General features: G+C 43.4%; 1 protein-coding gene across 3 annotated transcripts in view; it reads right to left on the reverse strand.

Moving 5' to 3' along the window:
• Positions 1-20,969, reverse strand: part of pdzrn3b (PDZ domain containing RING finger 3b) — a 257,490-nt gene extending 236,521 nt beyond the window's left edge. Inside the window, exons 1-3 of one of the 3 annotated variants that reach the window (XM_072280593.1) lie at positions 19,992-20,969; positions 18,868-18,948; positions 17,605-17,712 (exon numbers count right to left, since the gene is read on the reverse strand). In XM_072280593.1, coding sequence (XP_072136694.1) covers positions 17,605-17,712; positions 18,868-18,948; positions 19,992-20,705 — 903 coding nt within the window. In that variant the 5' untranslated portion in view covers positions 20,706-20,969. Of the gene's footprint in view, positions 1-17,604; positions 17,713-18,867; positions 18,949-19,044; positions 19,102-19,991 lie in introns of those variants that run through there. The other 2 variants (XM_072280592.1, XM_072280594.1) reach the window with 2 other exon arrangements.
• Between the last annotated feature and the right edge of the window lie 4,997 nt (positions 20,970-25,966).

Raw genomic sequence — 25,966 nt, forward strand, 5'->3', positions numbered from 1 at the left:
TTCAGAGAAGCAGACAGCTGGGAATGTGTTTATAAACAGGAAGGGTTATATCTAGCATTGCATGTCAAGATGAGACCTATTTGAAACCAGGCAGCTGCAGCTTAGAACCCTGATGACTTCACACTGATAATCCATAAACCCTTCACCCCAGGAGTGGACCAACCATTCTGTCCAAACTGCCCTTGCTTACAGTTGTGTGTGGTAATGCAGAATTTTGGTCTAAGTTTGAAGATATGTTTAAAAACCACCAAATGCATATCAAAGATACATATGATCAAAAACACACGCTTAAGACATATAATTTAGTGGTAAAGTATTTAAAAAATCCACTAAAAAGTAGGACCCAGAGGATTCACGATGGTACATAGAAAACTAATAGGAATGCCAGTAAAGGGGGAAGTAAATTAAAGGGGAAGAGATACAACAGTTGGGGAGGTAAGAATAATTGATGAGTGATACCGTCAATTGATGAATCTACTATGGACTATGCAAAGTGAAAATACTGGGCTGACAAGGAATTCTCAGAGTTACCCCATTCAGGAAGCAATTAGGTAACCCTAAAAATGCTTAAAATGCTCAGTCCGGCAGGAAGTCTTGGACCTGGGGTAAACAGTGAGATCTACCTTAGTTGCAATAATTTCATGGATGGAGAGAAAGATCAGAGGAGAAGGAAGACAAGTCACAAGGTGGGATAAGTAGATGCTGCCTCTATGATGATACAGAGAACTTGTTTATGCACCAGAGACTTTTCAACCATTTATTTTTCACCATAGCACCACTTCTGTATCATTGCACAAAACATTTACCATCTGGTGAAACCAGCGCCAACCGTCACTAAATGAAATAGAAGAGATACAGAATTTGCAAGGTCCGCACATTCCCTGAAGAAAATGCATCATTTCTTTGCAGAAAAGTATGAAATTCAAAATCAAGAAGGAAAACTTAATCTACAAATTACAGTTTTGTGAATGTTTACTATAGTTATAAAATGATAACATAGAAAACTACTTTCTGCACTTTCCAAAAAAACTTTAAATAGAGTAAGTATGATGATCAAAATTTAGTAAATGAATTTATATGAAATGGAATAGCAATAAATTGTTTACCTGGGTTATTTGCTTTGGTTGTTAAATTACACTATTAAATGGAAGTAACAGTATTTTATGCTTAAGGGTAGATATTATTTCATATTTTCTAAGAGTGAAACTACCATACATTGCTTCCAATTATGGTAAAAATGAGGAAAAGAGAGATTAGTAAATATCATGGTGTACAAATGCAACGTTCGTGCCATGGAAAATGAAGGCCTTGAAATCGGCTGCATGTGCACATTGAGCAATAAATTGAACATATGCAGCTGCTTCTGAAATGTTACTTCACATTTCGTTCTGGAACCTTCCCGCCTCACACCTGTCAAATGCATTCCTAAGGGTCATGTAGGAGCTGAGGCTAGATGGTGCTTTTCAGAATAGCAACTACAATCACAAAATGGGTAATTGCATCAGCTGCTTTTGTTTGTTCTCTGGCAGAAAAGAAGCTTTACCTTAAATGGCCAAATTACTTAATCTTATTTGCCTTGAAACTCAGGTTAAGAGGCTTTCCGTTGGTTAAATAAATTCTCCCACATTCTGGGAAAGTATTGGCACAGAAATTGCTGCCATGGTGTGATCGTATAATTGTACAAATCGGACAAAGTCAGCATGGATTTGTGAAAGGAAAATCATGTCTGACGAATCTCATAGAATTTTTTGAGGATGTAACTAGTAGAGTGGATAGGGGAGAACCAGTGGATGTGGTATATTTGGATTTTCAGCAGGCTTTTGACAAGGTCCCACACAGGAGATTAGTGTGCAAACTTAAAGCACACGGTATTGCGGATAAGGTATTGGTGTGGGTGGAGAGTTGGTTAGCAGACAGGAAGCAAAGAGTGGGAATAAACGGGACCTTTTCAGAATGGCAGGCGGTGACTAGTGGGGTACCGCAAGGCTCAGTGCTGGGACCTCAGTTGTTTACAATATATATTAATGACTTGGATGAGGGAATTAAATGCAGCATCTCCAAGTTTGCAGATGAATCGAAGCTGGGTGGCAGTGTTAGCTGTGAGGAGGATGCTAAGAGGATGCAGGGTGACTTGAATAGGTTGGGTGAGTGGGCAAATTCATGGCAGATGCAATTTAATGTGGATAAATGTGAAGTTATCCACTTTGGTGGCAAAAATAGGAAAACAGATTATTATCTGAATGGTGGCCGATTAGGAAAAGGGGAGGTGCAACGAGACCTGGGTGTCATTATACACCAGTCATTGAAAGTGGGCATGCAGGTACAGCAGGCGGTGAAAAAGGTGAATGGTATGCCGGCATTTATAGCAAGAGGATTCCAGTACAGGAGCAGGGAGGTACTACTGCAGTTGTACAAGGCCTTGGTGAGACCACACCTGGAGTATTGTGTGCAGTTTTGGTCCCCTAATCTGAGGAAAGACATCCTTGCCATAGAGGGAGTACAAAGAAGGTTCACCAGATTGATTCCTGGGATGGCAGGACTTTCATATGAAGAAAGACTGGATGAACTGGGCTTGTACTCGTTGGAATTTAGAAGATTGAGGGGGGATCTGATTGAAACGTATAAAATCCTAAAGGGATTGGACAGGCTAGATGCAGGAAGATTGTTCCCGATGTTGGGGAAGTCCAGAATGAGGAGTCACAGTTTGAGGATAAAGGGGAAGCCTTTTAGGACCGAGATTAGGAAAAACTTCTTCACACAGAGAGTGGTGAATCTGTGGAATTTTCTGCCACAGGAAACAGTTGAGGCCAGTTCATTGTCTATATTTAAGAGGGAGTTAGATATGGCCCTTGTGGCTAAAGGGGGTCAGGGGGTATGGAGGGAAGGCTGGGGCGGGGTTCTGAGTTGGATGATCAGCCATGATCATAATAAATGGCGGTGCAGGCTCGAAGGGCCGAATGGCCTACTCCTGCACCTATTTTCTATGTATGTTTCTATGTACAAACTGACTGCATCAAATTCTTCTTCCCCAAAATGGTTGCCAATCGATGGGCACAATGGCCTAATTCTGCTTCAGTGTCTTATGGTCTAAACCACATATAATAGAAAAGTCAAGATGACAGAGCTTCGAATAAATGATTTTTCTGTCAGTCCACATTGATGAAAACAGCTAAAGTCAGCAAGAACTTGCATGTAGACACATCCATTGGATCAATAACAAGATTCTCACTGGAAAATCAATCAACTTTCAACTGAAAATCATTTCAAGTATTGTATTCATCAGCAGGGGTATGTACTGTGTTAACAGCAAAGGAATGCTGCGGCTTAGTGGTATTTGCCTAAGTGGTTAAAAGAGAAAAGCTTTTGTTCATCATTTTCTTTCTTACATTTTAGCAAGCCCTCCTGGAGATTAGGAAATGTGTCACAGCTTTCAGCAATGTCAAAACCATGCCAAACATTTGCCAAAGTTGGGAACACAATAAATCTGATAAGACCATCTCAGTAGCCACTTCAAAATGATAAGCTAAGAGAGGATCTAAATAAAATATAAATTCTGGATTGAAAAACTCATTTACACATTTTAGAGGTGAGCACTGAAATCAACAGCAATACTTCTAATGGAATTTGAGTCCATTTGTTGAGATACTGTAACATAAAAGATTGAACTAAAGAAACTACTCAGATCTAAGTTGGCCAGTTATCAAGAATGAGTAAGAAAACAGAGGAATTTAAAACAGTGACAAATAAGCTCTTTATAAAATGTTTAATAGTGAAAAATCAGGGAGTATCTGTGCAGATTGCAATGTCCAGAATTTTGTTTACAAGTCTTTGTTATTTTTGACCCCAGGAGAGCAACTAGACGTGTAAAGTGTGTCCAGAGATGGCTAAAGCACAGCTGAACACCAGTCTAGTCATTGTCATCCTTGCATACGTGGCTTATAGTTGCTGTAGGCCAGGGGTCCCCAACCTTTTCTGAACCGTGGACCGGTTTATTATTGACAATATTCTTGCGGACCGGCAAACCCGGGGGGGCGGGTACGGTTGCCAATAGACAAGAGTAGCAGTCAAATACGTTGTGTTTACCCCGACAAGACTACCATGACCATGAAGCCGTGCGCGTGCGTGTACGTGCTGATTTTTTTCTACAAATCGTTTTTGGCCATTCTGTTCGGGGTGGGGGGGTGTTAATCACGACCGGAATATTGGTAATAAGTGGCTAATACACTCAATTTCGTTTCTAAAAGGGTTTATCTAATGAATTTAATATTAAACACACAGCACATATTTTCTTCGCATGAATATAGTGATAAGTCAATTATCGTGGGGGACAGTGGAGCTTGAAGTAAGTGTTGAACGAACTTCCAGTAGAAGTGGTAGAGGCAGGTTCGATATTATCATTTAAAGAAAAATTGGATAGGTATATGGACAGGAAAGGAATGGAGGATTATGGGCTGAGTGCAGGTCGGTGGGACTAGGTGAGAGTAGCGTTCGGCACGGACTAGAAGGGCCGAGGTGGCCTGTTTCCGTGCTGTAATTGTTATATGGTTATATAAGTTACTTATAAGTCAATAGCATCATAACATTTTAAGTAACGTTTGGATATTAAACACACAGCACATATTTTCCCCGTATGAACATATAAAATCATTGCAACACACCAATATCGCTGAATCAGTGGGGGCCCTGGGCTTGTTTCCCTGCAACAAGATGGTCCCATCAAAGGGTGATGGGAGACAGCGATACTCGAACGGGGTTCCTTATGTCCAGTCTATTCTGCAATTTAGTTTTCGTTGCATTCATTGCAGAGATATGTTGGAAATGGAAGCAATGTTTTCAGTGCTTTCGTGGCTATCTCAGGATATTTAGCCTTGACTTTGATCCAGAACGCCGGCAGAGATGTTATGTCAAACATACTTTTCAGCGTGCTGTCATTTGTAAGCTCGAAGATCTCCTTCCCGCGCTGACATGGATGACGCGTGGGTAATGACCTCACGTGCGTAATGACCTCGCGTGCGTTCAAACTCAGTGGGCGTGACAGGGGAATGAGGAAAGGTGCAGCTGACTCATATCGCCAAATCATATCGTTTCCTCGCGGCCCGGTAGCGCATGCTTTGCGGCCCAGTACCAGTCCACGACCCGGTGGTTGGGGACCGCTGCTGTAGGCGACTCACAAAAACAAAGACTTACACATGCTCTGCCTGCTTTGGCGTAACTAAGTGGGACCTTTCTCAACATGACCCAGTCCAAAGTGTCAAAAAATGGGAATCTCGTGTGATAGGTCTTCTATGTAAAACGGTCACAGCAATCTTGAATTCCTACTTCCCCCTTCCCCCCCCCAAGACTGCCTTGATCTGGAGAGCAAAAATATATTCGCTACACTTTCAGTTTTTATATCAGTTATTGTGGGTCCATTTCAGGCAAATAAGCATGATATTTAAATCTCTGCCGATCATAAGTGAGACGTCAGATGACTGGAACAAAGCAAATGGGGATCAATACAGGATCTTTGCTACTTGCTTTCCACATTAAAGTCTTAGGTGTAAATGTACACGGTACGATTATGTGAAAATTATATGAAATAGATGCTGTTATTGATAGGAGGGTAACCTGAGGCTACAGGATCATACTGATCACCTGGTAAATTGGCTGATGAATGAGGGTCGTTGCAATCTGGAATGCACTGCCTAGGAAGGCAAAGTCAGATCATCTCACAACACTTAACAAGCATTTGGATGAATACTTGAATTGCAAAGGCAAAGTATGCTACAGCCCAAGGGCTGTTAAATGGAATTAGTGTGAATAAGTACTTGATGGTCAGTATGGACATGGTGGCTCAAAGGCCCAGTTTTTGTACTGTACGACTCTGTGATTCTATGTTTTTTTCCTTAGATACAACAATAAAGTCACAAAACAAAATGGAGAATAAAACATGTCTTTTTCTGGGACTCTACAGACCTAAGACTTAGTAATGCACAGTGAGCCAGTCATAAAATATGCCATCTTGCAGGAATTTGTTTAATCCTCTTTCGCAAACTGCACAGCTTATTTTTGACTATATTTACTACTACTCAGTATTTATGGGCATTGCCAGACTCTTACAGCTGTCATTGTGATTAAATCATAAATCTATGTAATTAGAAACACCTCTAACTTTCCCACAGGCAGAAGTTTACCTTAACACTCTTTCATTGCCAATATGTGTTTGCAATTAACTCTTTGCTGCATTTTGAAGAAAGGCTGTTGATGGTTATTTTTAAAAATGAAGGCTTATACTTCATTCAACAAGCAATTCATATAGATTAATAATAGGTCAATTCAGGTCAACATTACTGAGGACAGATCAGCCAATATCCATCCCGCCAACAGTGATGGAAGAACGTGGGCTTCATTCAGCCTTGTTGCATTGCAAACTTTCAGAAGAACATGAGAACACAAGAAAGTATGGACAGCAGTATGCCATGAGGTCCTTAGAGCTTGACCCATCATTTTCATATGATCATGCTCAAAAAAATTGAGCTAACCTCAACTCCTCTTCTGTGTCATTTCTCCATACCCTCTATTCTCAATCTATTAAATATTTAACCACCTCCACTTTAAATACTTTCAACGATCCAGTTTGCAGAACTCGCCAGAGCAGAGAATTCCAGAGATTCAACACCATCCGCAAAAAGCAATGTCTACATACCTCAGTTTTAAATGACTGTCTCTTTTAAAACACCCCATACAATTGCAATAAACCTTCCTTATTTTTAAACACAAACATTTGTTGCAATGAAGGTCAAGATGCCATTTTCCTTCTTAATGACTTGCTGAACTTTTTGTGATTTGTGTAAAAGAACTCTTAGGTCCCTCAATACTTCACTCATCTTCAGTCTCTCTTCATTTAGATAATATTATGCCTTTTGATTTGTCTTACCAAAATGATGCCCTCACATTTCCCACCTTAAACTCTATTTGCCAGTCTTCTGCCCACTCATTTAATTTATCCGAATCCTGTTGCAAAATTACAGTATCCTTCTCACAACCTGCCTTTCTGACTCTTTGCCTATCATCGGCAAGTTTGGAATCTTTTCATTCTGTTCCTGCTTCCAGTTAAATAATGGTCAATTGCAGCCAGTGCAGTATATTCTCTGCACTAGATACCTTCTTCCAGTCTTGAAAACTCTTTTATACCAACTCTGTTTTCTATGAGTCAGTTTTCAATCCATTTGAGCACACTTCCAACAATAACATAGACTTGTAAATTATGCACCTGCCTCCCGTGTGGCATTACATCTGCAGATTCTCCTCTATCAACTATTACCTCAAAAAATTGAACACATTTATTAAACATGAGTCACCTTTCATAAAATCATGGCGATTGGGTTTAATTACATAACTTTCCAAAATGATTAACTATTTCCTCTATTGATTCTAGCATCTTGTCAATAATAGCTGTTAAAATAACTGGTGTGCAGTTCAATACCTTTTGAATTCTGTTTTTTTTAAAACAAGATAGTATTTTCTTTTTCAATCTTTTTATTAATTTCAAAATATAGAAACAAAACATAGCAATAATACAAATAGTAGGAGATATATTGTTACACTTAAAAAAAGTAATTGCAAAACCAAGTATTGTAAATTAACAAAGCTCCCAAACATGTAGAACTAACCACAGATAATACAAAGCAAAAAAAAACTAGAAAAAAAACATGAAAAAGAAAAAAAACAAAACAAAAAAAAGCAAACCCCATCCCCAAAGAAAAACAAAATTAATCAACTAAACTAAAAGACTTGGGCAAAACTAACAACTTAAAAATGGAAAAGAAGAAAACCTTGGAAAGATATTTTTGATATTATTTCAACAGTCCTAAATATAGACTTACAACCTCATCCAATTACTGCTATCTTTGGACTACCAATGATAGACTTAAATAATTTAACCTCTTCATCACGAAGGATGATTGCATTTCTTACTTTAATAGCTAGAAGGTCCATTTTGTTGAATTGGAAAGAGATTAACCCTCCTAAGGTATTTCATTGGTTTTCACAAACTATGGTGTGTTTGAATTTGGAGAAAATTAGAAGTGCAGTTTATGATCCTTCCATTAAGTTTGAAAAAACTTGGAGGCCATTCATTCAGCATTTTCATTTGATGCAATTTGATCATTTCCATTATACTCTGGTATCCTTCTGGAGATTAGTGGGTGATGAAAATTTTCAACTAATTGGCTCACTATCACTGCAACCACTTCCTTTAAACCAAAACTTGCAGTCCATCAGGTCCTGGTGATTTTTCTGCTACATTACCTCCTTGAATTTCTCCACCACTTTATCCCATTTGACTTGGAGGTCCATAAGCTTCTGCTGCGTGTAACTATTCTATTCTCCAATGGTATGCTCATCCACAAAAACATTGATGTAAAGAAAGAATGAAATGTAACTTATGCATATCCTAAGTATATGCTAAAATAAAATGGAAGTCTGCAGGACAGAATGGTGTTTAACTGCAAGAGGGATTGTTTTGAGAAAGTACAAGAAAACCAGAAAGTGGAGGAAGTACAAGTCTGCAGCCATAATAGTGCACAATGGTAAAGAAACATGTTTGTCTGGGCTGGAGGTTGTAAGAAATAAGGGATTGCAGCTGGTACTAACAAGGGATGGAAATGTATGAGTGTAAGGCGTTTTGAAGGGTATAAAAAGTGGCACTTTCTTGGTGTGGGGGGGGGAGGGGGAGAGTCTTATCTTAGGCGAGGACATGACCGGTGCTGGTGCTAAGACTTGGAGAATTTAGGGAGAAGTATGTCGAAACAGACAGACAGTCAGGCAGCCAGTCAGTACTTCAGACAGTCAGAATGCCAGTGTCAAGAAGCTTCAAGGAAGTCTGTCAGCAATAAACAGATCAACTTGTTTAGTGGAAAGCAGCATTAATCATCAGGGACCCCCACCACCCAGCTCATGCTCTCTTCTCACTGTTGCCATCAGAAAGCAGGTACAGGAGTCTGAGGACTCACACCACCAGATTCAGGAACAGTTATTACTAATCAACCATCTAGGCTCTTAAACCAAAGGGGATAACTTCACTTGCCCCATTACTGAAATGTTCCAACAACCTATGGACTCACTTTCAAGGACACGTCATCATGTTCTCAATATTCATTGCTTATTTATTTCTGATTATTATTATTGTTCTCTTTTGCACACTGGTTGAATGCCCAAGTCAGTGTGGCCTTTCAGTGATTTTATTGTGGTTATTATTCTATTATGGAGTTATTGAGTATGCCCGCAAGGAAATGAATCTCAGGGTTATATGTGGTGATATATATGTACTTCGACAATAAATTTACTTTGAAATTTGATAAGTATGATTTTGATTTCTGTACTGCTACTATTGCAGCCATTTGCTTTTCTTTCTGTGTTGCATTTCTGCTAGTTCCAATCAAGTGTTTTCTTGTGGTTTAACATATGAGCCATGTCTCCTTTGTCTGCATGTGAATACCCTGAGCTGAATCAGAAAAGAACACAGAAAGAATTTTAAAATAATTTTCATTACCACAGATAAAGCACTAATAGAATAATACAGAAGGGGAGCAGGCAGGCCTTTCTGCCCAACTTGTCCTTACTGAACACAGCATCCTCCTTGCTAGTCCCAGTTGCCCACGTTCAGTCCTTAAACCTCCAAGCTCTTCCCCACCATATGTCTATCTGCTTTCTCTGGCAACTCATTTACTCACTACCCATTTGGATGAAGTTACCTCTCGGGACTCTTTTCAGTTTCACCCCTCTGACCTTGTATCTGTACTCTCTAGTTTTGGACTCCCCAACCCTAGGGAAAAGACTATGACCATTCACCTTACCCATACCCCTCATGATTTTATAAATGTCAAGGGATTTATTCATACCCAGCTGCCTAAATGCAATATACCAAGTCGGGTTGAGAGAGACTGCGCAGCCCAGCTGACGGAGGTGCTGATGGATATATTCAATATCTCTATGGAACAATCCATCGTCCCCTCAGCTTTTCAAGGAGGCGACCATCATTCCAGTGGCAAAGAAGGCAACAATAATCTGCCTAAATGATTATAGTCTGGTGGCAATAACATCAACCATTATGAAAAGCATTGAGCGGCTGGTCATGGAGCACATTTAAGGCCTCTCTCCCAGCTACACTGAACCCTTTCCAGTTTGCTTATAGTTCGTATCAATCCACTGATAATGCAATAGCCTCACCCCTCCACTCTGTCCTGTCCCACCTGGAAAATGGGGTTTCATAGGCCAGAATGCTATTTATAGACTTCAGTTCAGCATTCAACACCATCAAACCCCAGAAACTGGTGGGGAAACTGTACTCTCTGGGCCTCAACTCCTCCCTCTGCCATTGAATACTGGACTTCTTAACAGTAAGGTCACAGTCAGTCCGTTTGGGCAGCAACGTCTCTCATCCCATTATGCTGGGCACTGGCACTCCCCAAGGCTGTGTGTTCAGCCTGTTGCTGTTCACACTGCTGACACGACTGGTGTCGCAGAATCCAGCTCAAACCGTGTCTTCAAGTTTGCAGATGACACAACAGGGGTTGGCCTTATCAAGTATAGAGAGGAAGTGGGGCAGTTGGTGAACTGGCGTGAGAAGAACAACCTAGGCCTGAACATGGAGAAGACAACGGAGATCATTGTGGACTTCAGGAAGCTGCAGACAAACTATCCCCCTCTCCGAAAACATGGATCCTCCATAGAGGGAGTTAAGTTCACAAAGATCCTGGGAGTTCACACACGATGACCTCACCTGGTCCCTTAATATCACCTTCCTGAACAAGAAGGCATAGCAGCACCTCCACATTCTCAGAAGATTGAAGCAAACAAGGCTCCTAACACCCCAACCCTCTATTCAGTACTGCATTTTACAGCAGCACCATTGCGAGTGTGCTGACAAGTCGAATCTCCATCTGGTATGGGAGCAGTCAAGCATCGGACCTGAAGTCCCTACAAAAGACATTAAGAACAGCTGAGAGGGTCATAGGGGTCTCCCTACCATCCACCGGGGACATTTATCAGGAGTGATGCATACACAGGACCCTTAGTATTATAAAGGATCCCGCCCATATATCCAACATGCTAATTGACTTTCTACCATCAGGCAGGAGACTAAGATGCAGAAAAACATGAACGGTCAGGATGAGAAACAGTTTCTTCTCCCAGTCTATTGGGTTTCTGAATTCCCGACCTCATCGTATTCAAAGTGTCATTGGTTAATCTCTTCCGTACCATACAATTTTTAATATGAATGCACTTTAGTTTGTTATTTATGCATGATTCATCGATTTTATCCTATCTTCATAAGTTATTATGTGCTACGTGTGTTAGGTGTATTACTGTGCTTTACACAACGGTTCAAAGAAATGTTGTCTCATTTCTATATACATTATATGGTTAAATATGTTATGTACCTGTACGCAGTTAAATGACAATAAACTTCACATGATATTTGATATGTGATACACAAGTTTCCACCACAGGTGTAGTTGATGCAATGTCAGTGGGTTTTTTATCTCGTACTTTGTCAGACTTTGTGCAATGTTACTAAACTGCAACTCTGAGGCAATTACCTGCAAAATACATGACCTCAACCACAGTGGCAATTTAATTCACCAGAGCTTAATGAAGAGTCTACATTATTTGTTCACCATGTACGAAGTATCATAGACACAATTGCAAGTATCCAAGTTTAGGCAACTCAAAAGCACCAGATAAGTTTTCATACTCAGCTCATCGATCATAGTTCTCTTCTGCTCAAGGTTTTGTCTCCAAGCCATGAGCAACCTCTTAACTGCGGCAGAGAATTGGAACAGGTACTGCCACAATTCTCGACTTCCAAGTAAACCAAATTAATCTGAATTGAATTTGTGATTTCTACTCTAAATCCAACCAAATTTTGAGAACAGTTCTTAAAAGACAGTTTAGCCCAGTTAGAAAGTACAAATTGTTCCTTGTTTAACAAGGAAAATTCAAATAGATCAAAAATGCCATAAGTGCTCCCCCATTAAGAAACTTCAAGGAATAATGAAACCTCTGCTGGAATTTTAAAAATTATTCTGACTATCAAGTTACCCCTCAACTTCTAGGAGAAAAAAAAGTCTTGTCTATCAATCTCTCTTTCTAACTAAAGCTTCCCGAATCAGTCAACATGCTGGCTAATCTCAAACACAAGAGATTCTGCAGATGTTGGAAATCCAGAGCAACAACAAAATGCTAAAGGAATTCAGCAGGCCAAGCAGCATCTATAGGGAGGAATAAGTGTTAGATGTTTCCAGGTGAGACCCTTCTTCGGGACTGGAAAGGAAGGGGGAAGAAGCCAGACCAAGGAGGTGTGGGAGGGGAAGAAGTACAAGCTGTTAAGCAGAACTAACAGTAAGAACATAGAATATATTTCTATTAACTGGGGGATTTTCAACTAGAGAACACATACTAAAGCGAAGCCTTGTGACAGTGACATTAGGAAACATCAGGACATATAAAGGGCAGTAGGACATCAGATCTGTCTCCTGTAAATGCTAAGTTGATTATTGAGAGATTTATAGATTTCTTTTAACAAAAGATTAACCAAAAAGGTCAGAGTATGGAACACACTCACGGATCAGACTTGATCTGAGTGATGAAACAAGTTCAAGAAGCTAAATGGATTATTCCTATCCCTATCTGATTGGTTTAAATCACTATCCAAAATAGTTATTTTGAAAAGTGGCTTGTAGAAATGATTTACCACCCTCCCCCTGTCAAGCCCGCACCTCACCTCCATAAAAACATAAGACTAGAAACTGGAGTTTAACAGAGAATTTAAACCATATGCATCTTTTCAAAGCATTAGTCATGCATAAGGTTGGGTACCACCAGCAACCTGTCAAAGCATCCAGTGAAGGGACTAAATCAGGAGCAAAATTGTTGAGCTTTTGGTAGAAGTCAATTGGTTGCCTTTGTTTTTTTTCAGAAAGCTTGTGTTGATTCAAGAATCAATGCTATAGGATCTGTCGACGTAATGAAAGCAAACTGTTAGTGTTCACTTTCACTTGTTTGTGAACCTGACAGCAATTACTGGTATTAAAACCTGAACAGTTAAACATAGTAATTCAATACATCTGTCAGTTATACTTTTCTACTCCATAGGATGGTGGATTGCTGAGTCATTCTAAATTAAAACCACATAAAATCAACATCTTGATGTGAAGTTCCTCCTGTAAAAACACAATGAAAATGTAATTTGCATTGTACGAGGTGTAATTGAGTTTTTAATGGCATATGGAGATATAATTATTGCTGAATAAGCTACCTTGCACAGAGGAACTAACTTTCTCTGTCAGGTTTGTCATTCTCAGAATAAAATTTAAAATATCTATAAAGTAAAGAATTTAAAATATCTATAAAGTAAAGAATGTTAATATACTCATTAAAGAATATCTGTGTCTATCTTAACTTTGAATGTCAGTTCTGAATTGGCAATGACATCAGCGCTGGACTCCGGAGCGAAGGCTCCCGAGTTCGAATCCAAGTCGGGCCATCCCCCGAGCACGCTTTCCATCTGTGCCGGGTTGCATGTCGAGCTAGCCACTCGGCCTTGTAAAAAAAAAAGGGTCGAGTCAGGAACGTTCATATCGTGACCCAGTGTATAGGTAAGTGTATAGTGTATTGGTAGAGTGAGTGGGTATGAAGATGGATACGGTAAAGAAATGGTTAACAAGTAGGAATTTATGTTGTTGGGCGGATTGACCATTGATACTAAACAAGGGGAGAACAATATATATATATAGGTGTCAGATTGGATGTTTGGCCCCTTCCAGCTGGACTGGGAGGTGGTGATAGAGCTATAAAGGTGGGAAAGTTCTTTCTCGGGCAGACCAATTGCCTGGGTTCCACCTTCGGGCCGAGCAGCTGAACCGGCGCCAACAACCTCCACCCTAGCCAGTCCACGGTCGATCGCCTGCTTCAGGGACCATGCAGACATTTCTAAATATACTCGGCGGTGTAGACTACTGGGGGTTGCTTTAAGTTAGCCCTACCTATTGGTGGTGTCGGTAGTGCACAATATAAAGCATTTCTCACAACTCTCTATTTTCTTCTCTGTATTAACAATAAAGTGGGTTTTGAAGGAACTATCGAGTTTGGGTCCATTTGTTCAAGCGAAACCAAATAGTTGCAGCATCCACTTGTTACAGATATTCTACTTAGATATTAGATTTGCAGAACACCCGGTTAATCTGAAAGGAGACCAATCCTGACACCACACGCCAGACAAGAATGGCTGACTGTCTGGTGCGACACGCTAAAAAAAAGTTCTGAATTTTATTCCACTTTTTCTAAAACGTTAAATGAAATTATTTCATTTTACTTCCTGGTTTACTGCCTGTAAAAATCTGTCGATCTGTTCTAACCAGCTTGATTCAACCAGTGTCACTGCACATCAGAGGAAAAGGGAAGTGATGAGACAGGGGCCAGTCAGTGATTGGTCTTCAGAAACTGGGTGAGGAAAGGTGTCCTTCAGCTATTCTTTGAATATTATCCTTTACCTATCCTCAACCTGCCAAACCCACTGACCCACTCACAACTTCCTCTCTCCTCTTTATATTATCTAATTTCCCTCTTCACTCTCAACACTGACAATTCCATTCTCCTGACAGTTGCCGCTTCACTTGCTGAGTTTTTCCAGCATAATGTTTCAGTATCTGCAGTCTCTTGTGTCTTCACTGCACATCAGAGCTTCTCTTTATGCAGAGCTTCCCTTTAAGTGGGGATTGATTGCAAATCAGAGCAGAAAAAGGTATTTTTTTTTCTGGCTGGATATTTCCATGTCAGACACAAACACTTTGTTTTCTACTTAACTGAAAATCTGACCATAATGAATTCAGTAAAACTGCAGAACAAAATACTTCAACTCATTTCCTGCTCATCAATTTACTACTCCAAAAACTGAAAAGCTGATGTATTTCTCTGAACTGAAACTGAAAAGTATGAGCAAACTTTGTGCCCAGGGCAAAATATTTATTTTTAAGTAGATTAAAAAATTCATAATGCACTTATGCAATAATGTTATTGCCATCTGGAGAATAATCAAATTAAAAACCCTCCAGCTTCATTCATTTTTGTCTTCTTCTCCTCTGGTTCAACCACAAATATTTGATTACATTTGGAATTATGTAACTGTAATATTAAAAATTAATCTGTATGGTTCCTGTAAATAGGTGTTCAATTATTTAGTTATTTCTTCCTCAACTTCAGAAGCCTTACATACATAATTTTATTGTAATCACTGAACAAATCCCATAACAAATCTGTACTACATGTAACTCAGTGGTTTGCAGTCAATGTTTAACGCTAGAACAAACCACTAAACCATCTCAGCACAATGGTCAGAGCAATATGCTACTATGTCTGTCCTTTGAAATGGAAGGGAAACATGGACAGGGTAACACTCCAGAAATATTACCCAACTAGTACAAGTGGATAACATGTTGTTTCAGGAAACTCGGCCTCAAAGGCAGCCCCTGGCAGTAAATCTGTCCATCAGAGAGACAGGAACCATGAAACATGATATATCACATGGATAAAAATACTAACTTTCTCAATATTAAAAAAAGTGGGTCAGATTGTGCAGGTTGTACCTCACCACCTAGAACTGCAGCTTGCTATCCCCTTCCAGCCACTCCTATAGCATCCAAAGGTCCATCAGTGACTAGACATGATGTCCAGAAACTCTAACAACTTTCAATGGAAGATAAATATGAAGATAGAGTTTCACAGAGATAAAGATTCAGTTTTGCCCTTTCATCAACCTCAAATTTTAACGCTATTTCTCTCTCCACTGATGCTGCCTGATCTGTGGAATATCTTCTCTTTTTGTGCAGCTTTTTTAACAACTAAAGAATTTTGCTTCATATAAACAAATTTTACAGTGCTCAAATGTCTGTAACAATCATTAACATTTACAAACCAATTGAATTAATTACTTGTTTTTACAAAATTTACAAATAAAATTGTTAATTAGGAACCTACAACACTAACAACATAAAATAAAGCAAAATAATTTAACCATCCACTACTTATTTTCCTTTTTGCCTTCTGATTCATCAGTACAAAGTTTCCACTCACACCAGTGGTAAATGAGGACTCCCCAGATACTGGTACAGCACAGAAAAACTTAATTCTTTATATTGGTCTCCATTACTACTGCTTTGCCCTCAGTAAATGTTGGACATAGCTCAGCTTCACATGAACAGAGATACAAGACATATTATAGTTCAACAGGTAACTTGGATGAGAGACAGTCCGGCAAGCTTCAACCCAAAAGAGGGAAAACACGTTTATACCGAGGTCAACTTACACGTAAATGATGTCAAACTTGAATATCAAAGCAAGTCTAAACATAACCACATATAAGTAGTTTAGTAGCTATGAACCAAATTGTGTGAGAATTGGTTAACATAGTTTACAATAGCACAAAATGTTTTTTTTTCTGTAAACAGCTAAAAATTATACACAAAATAAGCAACAAAATGGAAATAAAATGTTTTAAAGTAGTTAGATGTCACCCCATACCAATCAAGTATACATTTTGGTTCAGAACTTTAATCTTGGAACCAGTGTGCCAAGATTGGCTCAATCCTAATAACAAGGGTGCAAATTCAGATTTATTTATCAGATGTATATTGAAACTGTAAAACGCATTACTTACATTAACAACCAACACACCTAAGAAAGTGGTGGGGGCAGCCTGCAAGTGTCGCTACATATTCTAACGACAGTATAGCATGCCCTCAATGTTCAGCAGAACAACACAAGCAGCAACAACAGCAGCAAAACAAAACAAAAGCAAATTAGCCCCTTCCCCACTCTCCCACGCAGACAGACCTCCAATCCCAGGAAAGGTTACCTCCAGGCCTTCAATCCTTGGCCCTGGATTCTCTGACATAGGGGCTCCAACTTCGGACTTCACTGACCTCCGGGTTTCGACTGTAGGACTTGATTACTGATCTGGCCTTTGGGCCTAGACACCAGGACTCACTGATCATGGGTTTGACCTTTGGGCTTTTGACTTTTGGACTCGCACGGACCTCCAACCCCAGTGATCTGGGGCATCAGCAAGCCTGATGACTTCTTCGGATCTCTTAACTCTGGGCTTACTGACTCTGGTCTTCAACATTTGTATTTGCCCTCCAGATTTTGCTGACATCTGTGTATCAACCCCAGGACTCACTGATCAAGGGTTTGACCTTCAGGCCTCGACTTCTGGACTCACAGAGACCTCCAACCCTGGTGACCTGGTGCAGTCATGACTCCCCAGGAGTTCCCGACCTGGGATTGCTGGTCTCCTCATGTGGAAAGGCCACAATTACAAGTCTGGGAAAGTCAAATGCCATAACAAGGGACGGACATCTGAGAATTGTCATGTAGTATATACATAATCCAGCTTCCTCCACACAACCACCAGAGAGTAGAAGTAAATACTGCCGGTATTGTACATCTTAATTTAAATCATGAGGAGAGTATATTACATTGAATCTTGTCCAATCTACATCACTCACAAACGTATAAATTAAGCAACATTTTATGCTACGGTTGAGAACAAAGTGCTCCACCTACCTCTAGAATCCTGTCATGCATCTGCAGTCCACCTTTCTTGTCTGCGGGTCCATTCTCCACTATCTTTGACACAAAAATCCCCTCAGACACGGTGCTCTCTTCATTTTCCTTTTCAAAAAATAGCACCACAAGCAAAAAAAGAAGCTAATTTAGCTTTTAAAATGTACAGCAGGAAAGAGCTTCAAATAAATCCAAAGAGACAGTATCAATTTGTGATGAAATAGATCTATTTTACTTCTCTTATTTCTAACCTGCTGTCTCTCAGCAACATCTAAATATTATATGTTATCATATGTTCAATACCATCCAAAATATTTCATTTATACCAATGAGACATGGCTTCACGTCACAACTATTCCACTTAATCTTTCATTGCCTCAACACTTTTTGACATCCAGCTCCAGTAAGAAAGAAAATGATTCCACCTACATGTATTAAAAGTTGAAATCTGTATCACAAATTGTTCCCAGGCCACCAACACCATCCCTCTCTGTAGCAGCTGACACTGAACCAGTTGCATCCAACTGTGGGCTGAGTCTTCCACCACATTCCTGCACTGCTAAGACTAGTTAGTTCCATCTCTGTAATCTCTTCCACTGTCAGAGATGTATATCTCCTCCAATGCTCTGCATTCCTGAGTTTAATCTCACCACCACTTGTGGCCATGCCTTTAGTAGTCATCTAGAAGTCTGGTGTTCCCTAGCAAAACATCAACATTCTTTTCCCTATCCCGTTCCTTTCAAAACCTACTTTTCTGACAAATCTTTGGACACCTGCTCTAACATCTCTTTAAACATCAAGTTTTTTCTTCAAAATTTGATAACACTACCGCGAAATGCATTGGAATCTTCATATTAAATCCATTGCACAATATAAATGGACATTATTGTTTCGTGTTATTGTAACATTCAACACAATGAAGAAACTTCCCATCACAGTGATAAGAGAGCCGGCTGAGAGGTGACGGCAACAACTGAAACGCCTTGCAGCTGGGCGCTTACACATCTTAAAAAATGTGAATGTCAAACGAGCAAGGGCTGCCAGGGATATTTCCAGGCCGCCACTTTGAATGACATGTTGTGCAAAGTACTTCAACGCCGCTAAAGATCCGAGGGCACGTCTTCCATAGTGGGCATTACAGAGGTCAGACGGTGCAAATGCGATTGAAGGCCTCCCACTCGTCGCAGCACAAGCAATAGGGCATATACCTACGAAGGAATGTATTGGGAAACAATAATGAAAATAACGGAACTGCAAACATACCGCCCAGGGTCTGCCGCCGATAATATTAAATCCGAGGGAGCCCGCATCTCGCTGCATAATGATGGTCAGTGTCTCTCCGCCCTAAAAGCAGATAAAATGGCAGGTGTTGGTCTGGCTCGAAACAACTGTTAATGAACGGTTGGCAAGTGCATGCAACCAGGCAAAAATGGAAAGTACCGACTGCTGTGAATAAGAGTAACGATTGCTGCAAAAACGGTGGAAATTTTCACCAAACCATTCAGCGACAGCGGAAAGGTGAATTGTTCTGACCAAGCTCGCCGCCACGGTTAAAGCCACCCACTTTAAACCCACATATACCCACCCAGGACAGTTCGCTTCAAATATTTCATTCCACGACAATGCTTCCTGAAATACATTATAAAATGAGCAATATGTTGATCATTAGCTTTTTAAAATAAGGGTAACAAGTTTCCTCATCGCATCTTTTCGCTGTCCCTGAGGTTAAATGCTGTACGGATGCACACGTCGCCCCTTGGAATATAAAAGATATCGAGTGTATTTGCGCAATGGTCCATGCTTACTGCGTCTCCGTACGAGTCCGTAGTTTGCCCAAGACTCTTTCTATCTCTAAGGGAATCTACGGGTCTTTGTGAGAGAGGGAGAGATAGTGAGACCACGTCAATGTGGGAATTTAAGACCACCAGTGCCTCAGAATTTCTATCTGTTTTTTTAAGAGAGGGGGCGAGAGAGAGCCGGGAATCTGCATCTGTGTGAAAGCCTGTATTTGAGTTTGTGCGAGAGTCTGAAGTTTGTGACTCCATGCTGCGATGGTCCATGATTGTGTGTGTGAGAAAAACAATAAGGTAGATATCCTGGGAGTCCCTCTTTGTGAAGGTTGTTACTGTGAATGAGAGAGTGTCAACGTTTGGGATCGCGCCCACGGGAGAGATTCCCGGAAAGTGTGTGAATGTGCGGGGGTGCTCACGACCGACCCAGATACACACGGTACACACCGTCTCCTCGAGCACGAGCTCACCGCAGCCCAGAGCACGCGCACCACTCTCTCAGACTCACGCAACAACTTACTCTCCCACCCCCAGCATCCCACGCTGACAAAAACAAGACGGGGGGAGGGGGGTCGAAAGAGGCAAAACAAAACTCACATTGGAATGAGTAGGGAGGCTTTTGGTCAGGGTCCGTATCCTGGCGCTGTACTCTGTGAATTTCTTCTGGTACTTGAGAGCTGTCATCTGCACCTCGCTCTGCAGGGCTGACAGCTGCGACAACAGCGACTTCTCACGCTTGCCCGACCTGGCGCTCTGCTTCTTCAGATCGCGCTCTAGGCACACGATCTTGCCCTGCAGCGCTTGGCTACTCGCCTTGAGCGCCTTAAGGCAGCAGTGCGTACCCAGCTTCTGTTCGCCGTGTACCAGCATCAGGCCGCAGCCGCGCTGGCAGATGCCGACCGGCCGCTGCTCGCAGCTTTCCCGCATGTGCGCGTCCACGTCCTTCAGGTTAAGCAACTCGCCGCAGCCTTTATTCCGGCACTCGGCCGGCGAGTAGTCGCACATCTCCGTGTGCTCTGCCAGATGCTGCAGCCGCACCACTTTCCGGCAGCCCCTCTCGTAGTTGTCACAACGGATTTCCAGTTTTAGGATGAGGTTTTTAAGGGGCAGGACGTGGTTCAGCTCCTTGATGGCGACTCTCCGGCAATTCACCGGGCAGTTGCCTCGCTGCACGATCCAAGGCAAGAGGCAGCCGGCGCAGAAGACGTGTCCACAAGGGGTTGTGAGGGGATCTTCCAGCACTTTATTGCACAAGTTGCATTTAAAGTCGGGATCCACTTCCTCGCTGAAACGCTCCAGGTCAAATCCCATTTTTGAAAGCCTCTTCAACCCACCACTAAGGCTGAAAGTTTTGCACCCTCTTGCGCTGGTTTTCCTCACTCATTAGCAGCCAGCTGCTGGATCTAAACTGACGAACCTAATCGTCTAATACTTCCTTGAAAAGGATGCAGAAGGACCGCCTACCGAACCCATTATCCTAGGGGAGCAAACTGGAAACAAATGTTTCAAAACAGTCAAATATGCTGCAGTTTGCTGGGTGGTTTCGATCAGTATCGGTACGCAGTTGGCAACTCTCTCCTCAAGCAATCCGATCGGTTGGAAATCTGTTTGGGTTTGTGTTGTATGCACAGCAGAGGCTGAAGTTATGGAACGCTGTTGGATAGACAAGGGACGTGGACCTATGTGTCATGGAATTGAGCCTATTTTTAGGTGAAAGGAAATTTACTTCTTTGCCCCGCTCCTGTGACTGTATCGCCGACGCCGGGCTGTTCGACACAGCAGGCGAGATAAGTTGCGTTACTTTCATCAATTGCACCTGTGATCAGCTTCAAGCTTAAAGTATGAAATGGGTTCAAAGATACCCGAGAATGCAGAGCTTTGCCATCGAATAGCAGACTTCTTACTGTATCTGAAGACGTCATCTCACCTAAATTGTGCAATCATCTTAATTGCAGATAAACCAGACGAAATTGCGGAAAATAATATTGATTTTTATTAATAAAAATTGCAATAGCAGTGGACCAATTCGTTTCCGGGTGGGGTGGGACGCGGGGGTGGGTAACATCGCACCTCTGGCCGGGGAGCACAGTCCTCACACCTGACCCAGTTACAGGTCCCATAAGCCTCTCGGACGGCTCGTCGCTGGAGGGTTGGGCTTACTCCCTGAAAGTCAGCCATTTTCTCCCGTTCTTTGAAGGTTATTGATATCACTCTATCACTACAAATGACTCGAAGTAACATTATCCTGCCTCCCAAAACTGGCGTCCAAAATGTAGAGACTAATTTGTTGAAAGTCAGTGTGTGGGTAATGAGTAAGGCAGCGATTAGAACTAATGGCCCAAGCCAGAAAATTGCACTATAGGTCTGGGATCACAAAATCTGCAAATTTTGCAAGACTGGAATTGTGGTACGTTGTTATTTAGCATACATGCATTTGTTTGCTGAGGCCAGCATGGATAACCCCTGCTTACCCAAGTGCCATTAGTCACAGAGAGCTGTCTTCAAAGGCACATCCTTTGTTTAAACAGAATAAGTGATGGCCTCACTACTTATTAGGGAATAGCCTGACAAAAAAATTGGTCTCCACGAACACATCCAAGTACTAAAATAATTAGTCTAAGGGCTGTGGTAAACCATGTATATATGTTGTAACTGGGTTACCTGTCTGGACACACCCCTCTGCTGACTGCCCCTGTGGCTCCTCCCACATAGTCCTGTATAAAGGAGTTCGCCTTGCCCCTCCCCCGCAGTCCGGGGGCAGACACTCACTATGGAGGTCGAACTGTACAGCGAATAAAAGCCTTTCAGTATTTTACCAAACCTCAGTCTTTTGGAGTAATTGAAGGTGCTTCAATTTTATTCGCTGCACGTTTTAAAACATGGAACAGGCCCTGAGACCAGAAAAATTAAACCTCGATCCGCAAATGCCTGACGCTGGAAATGCTTTCGAACTCTGGCTGGCCTGATTCGAAGCGTATCTAGAGGAGATTAAAGCGACCGACCCCGTAGCGAAGCGCAGAGTTCTACTCTCCAGGGTCAGTCCACGGGTTTATTTGCTGATCAGAGACCAGCCGAACTACGACAGCGCGATGAACGCACTCAAAAGACAATACCTGCGGCTGATAAACAGCGTCTATGCTCGGCATCGCTTAGCGACACGGCAACAACGGTCCGGGGAATCGAGTGCTGAGTTTGTCCGGGCCCTACAGACACTTGTGCGGGCCTGCAATTGCCAGGAGCTGATGGCGGCGCAGCATGCAGAACTCCTAGTGAGGGACGCCTTCGTCACGGGGACCAGGTCAGTGTACTTGCGCCAGCGGCTCCTGGAAAAAGCCGATCTTACCCTAAGATCGGCGATCAAGCTAGCTGATACGTTGGAGGCCGCTCTGCATAACTCCGAGGCGCTCCAGGCACGCGATCCTCTGATGGCCTCATGGACGCTGCAGACCCCGCAACCTGCCGGCGAATCGACCTCGGCTGCAGCCAGTCGTGAGTCCGCGAAGTGCTACTTCTGCGGACTGGAGAAGCACCCCCGGAAACGCTGCACGGCCCGACAAGCTACCTGCTTCAGCTGCGGAAAGAAGGGCCACTGGCCACTTTACCAAGGTCTGTAAGTCAAAACCGCGAGCGGGATCGAGCAGCGCCGCGTGCGAGACGTGGAGGTCCCCAACTTCCCTGCACACTGCCACCACGTGCGAGACATGGGGGCCGCCATCTTCCTTGCATGCCACCACCACATGCGAGACATGGGGGCGGCCATCTTGGTCGGCACCACCTCCCACCACCTACGACCAACGGATGCTCACGGGGCACCCCACCACGCCGGACCAAGACAGCGACCCCACCCTGGCTTCTGTGACCCTCGACCAAAGCGCTCCCCACCAGCTCACAAGGTCAATGATGGACATCCTGGTGGAGGGGCACAGGAAAGGCTGCCTGTTTGATACAGGCAGCACGGAGAGTTTTATCCACCCGGCCATGGTGCAGCATTGTGGACTCATGATACGGCCGGTAAGTCGGAGGGTCACCATGGCCTCCAGGTCGCATACAACAGACATCCGGGGGGGTTGTGTAGCGACACTAGTGGTGCAGGGCACAGAATATCGGGACTTTACGTTACTGGTCTTGCCTCAACTGTGTGCCCCTGTGCTGTTGGGGTTGGACTTCCAGAGCCACCTGAAAAGCGTGACAATGAAGTATGATGGGCCCCTCCCGCCAATTACTGTCATAAATCCCCTGTTTTGTAGAGATATGTCACGTACCCTGCTACTGACCACACACACACACCGACCCGTGCATCCCACCCAACATCATGCCAACTGCCACACTACCGATACCACTTGCGGCCTCTCCACCCTCAGGATCCCTCCCCCACCGCTGTTCACCAACCTGACCCCCGACTGTAAACCTGTGGCAACTAAAAGCAGGAGGTACAGCGCGGGGGACAGAGCTTTCATTAAGTCGGAGGTGCAGCGGCTGCTCAGGGAGGGGGTCATTGAGGCAAGCACAAGTTCTTGGTGGTGGTTGTTCAGAACGGGGAGAAGAATAGGATGGTCGTGGACTATAGCCAGACCATCAATAGGTTCACGCAGCTCGATGCGTACCCTCTACCCCGCATCGCGGATATGGTCAATCAGATAGCACAGTACAAGGTGTACTTGACCATAGACCTAAAATCCGCTTAACATCAGCTCCCCATCCGCCGGGAGGACCGCCCTTACACTGCTTTCGAGGCGGACAGCAGGCTTTATCAATTCCTGCGCGTCCCCTTTGGTGTCACGAATGGTGTATCTGTCTTCCAGAGGGCAATGGACCGGATGGTGGACCAGTGCCAACTGAAGGCCACGTTCCCATATCTGGATAACATCACCATCTGCGGTCACGACCAGCAGGATCACGACAACAACCTCCAAAAATTTCTCCAAGCGGCCAAATCTTTCAACCTCACCTATAACAGGGACAAATGTGTATATGGGACCACCTGACTTGCTATCCTTGGGTGTGTCGTGGAGAATGGAGTCATTGGCCCTGACCCCGACCGTATGCGCCCCTTGTTGGAACTCCCTCTTCCCAATACCCTCAGAGCCCTCAAAAGGTGCCTGGGCTTCTTTTCATATTACGCCCAATGGGTCTCTAACTATGCAGACAAGGCCCGCCCCCTAGTCAAGTCCACCACATTCCCCCTCTCTGCCGAGGCCCATGCGGCCTTCAACTGCATAAAAGGGGACATTGCCAAAGCAGCAATGCATGCGGTGGATGAGGCCATTCCCTTCCAAGTAGAGAGTGACACCTCCGGCTTTGCGCTGGCTGCTACCCTCAACCAGGCGGGAAGACCAGTGGCGTTCTTCTCCCGTACCCTTCAAGGCCCTGAAATTCGGCACTCCGCAGTGGAGAAAGAGGCCCAGGCCATAGTGAAAGCTATAAGGCACTGGAGGCACTATCTTGCCGGCAAAAGGTTCACTCTGCTAACTGACCAGCGCTCAGTCGCATTCATGTTTAATAATCAGCAGCGGAGCAAAATCAAAAATGATAAAATTCTGAGGTGGAGAATCGAACTCTCCACCTACAACTATGACATCATGTACAGGCCTGGGAAGCTCAACGAGCCCTCCGATGCCCTATCCCGGGGAACATGCGCCAGCGTGCAGATCGACCGGCTATACGCCCTACATGTAGACCTTTGCCACCCAGGAGTCACCCGGCTTTTCCACTTCGTGAAAGCCCGGAACCTGCCTTACTCCCTTGAGGAGATCAGGATGATGACCAGGGACGGCCAAGTCTGCGCAGAGTGCAAACCGCACTTCTACCAACCCAAAAAGGCACGACTAATCAAGGCCACCCGCCCTTTGAGCGACTGAGTGTTGACTTTAAGGGCCCCCTTCCCTCCACCAACCGCAATGTGTACTTTCTTAACGTAATTGACGAGTACTCGCGGTTCCCCTTCGCCATCCCCTGCCCCGACACCACTACCATGTCAGTTATAAAAGCCCTGCGCAAGCTCTTCACTCTGTTTGGATACCCATGCTATATCCACAGTGACAGAGGGTCCTCGTTTATGAGTGACGAGCTGCGCCAATATCTACTGGCTAAGGGAATTGCAACCAGTAGGACCACGAGCTATAATCCCCGGGGGAATGGACAGGTAAAGAAGGAGAATGGCACAGTGTGGAAAGCCACACTCTTAGCCCTCAGGTCAAAGGGACTGCCGGTCTCCCGCTGGCAGGAGGTCCTTCCCGAGGCACTCCACTCCATCTGCTCCCTGTTATGCACGTCCACCAATGCCACCCCTCATGAGCGGCTCTTTTCCCAGAAAATCGACCACTGGAACCACCGTACCATCTTGGCTGACGTCCCCGGGGCCAGTGCTGCTCCGGAAACATGCGAGGAGCAATAAATACTCCCCGATAGTCGAGGGGGTTCACTTACTTCATGCGAACCCCCAGTATGCCTGCGTGGTTTTACCTGATGGGCGGGAGGACACGGTCTCCATCCGCGACCTGGCGCCCGCAGGAGCTCCGGGCCCCTACCCTGAACACTCCGTGGTGACTATTGACCCCGTACCCACCAATGTA

Source organism: Mobula birostris, chromosome 16 (genome assembly GCF_030028105.1).
Source record: "Mobula birostris isolate sMobBir1 chromosome 16, sMobBir1.hap1, whole genome shotgun sequence".
Classification (NCBI taxonomy): domain Eukaryota; kingdom Metazoa; phylum Chordata; class Chondrichthyes; order Myliobatiformes; family Myliobatidae; genus Mobula; species Mobula birostris.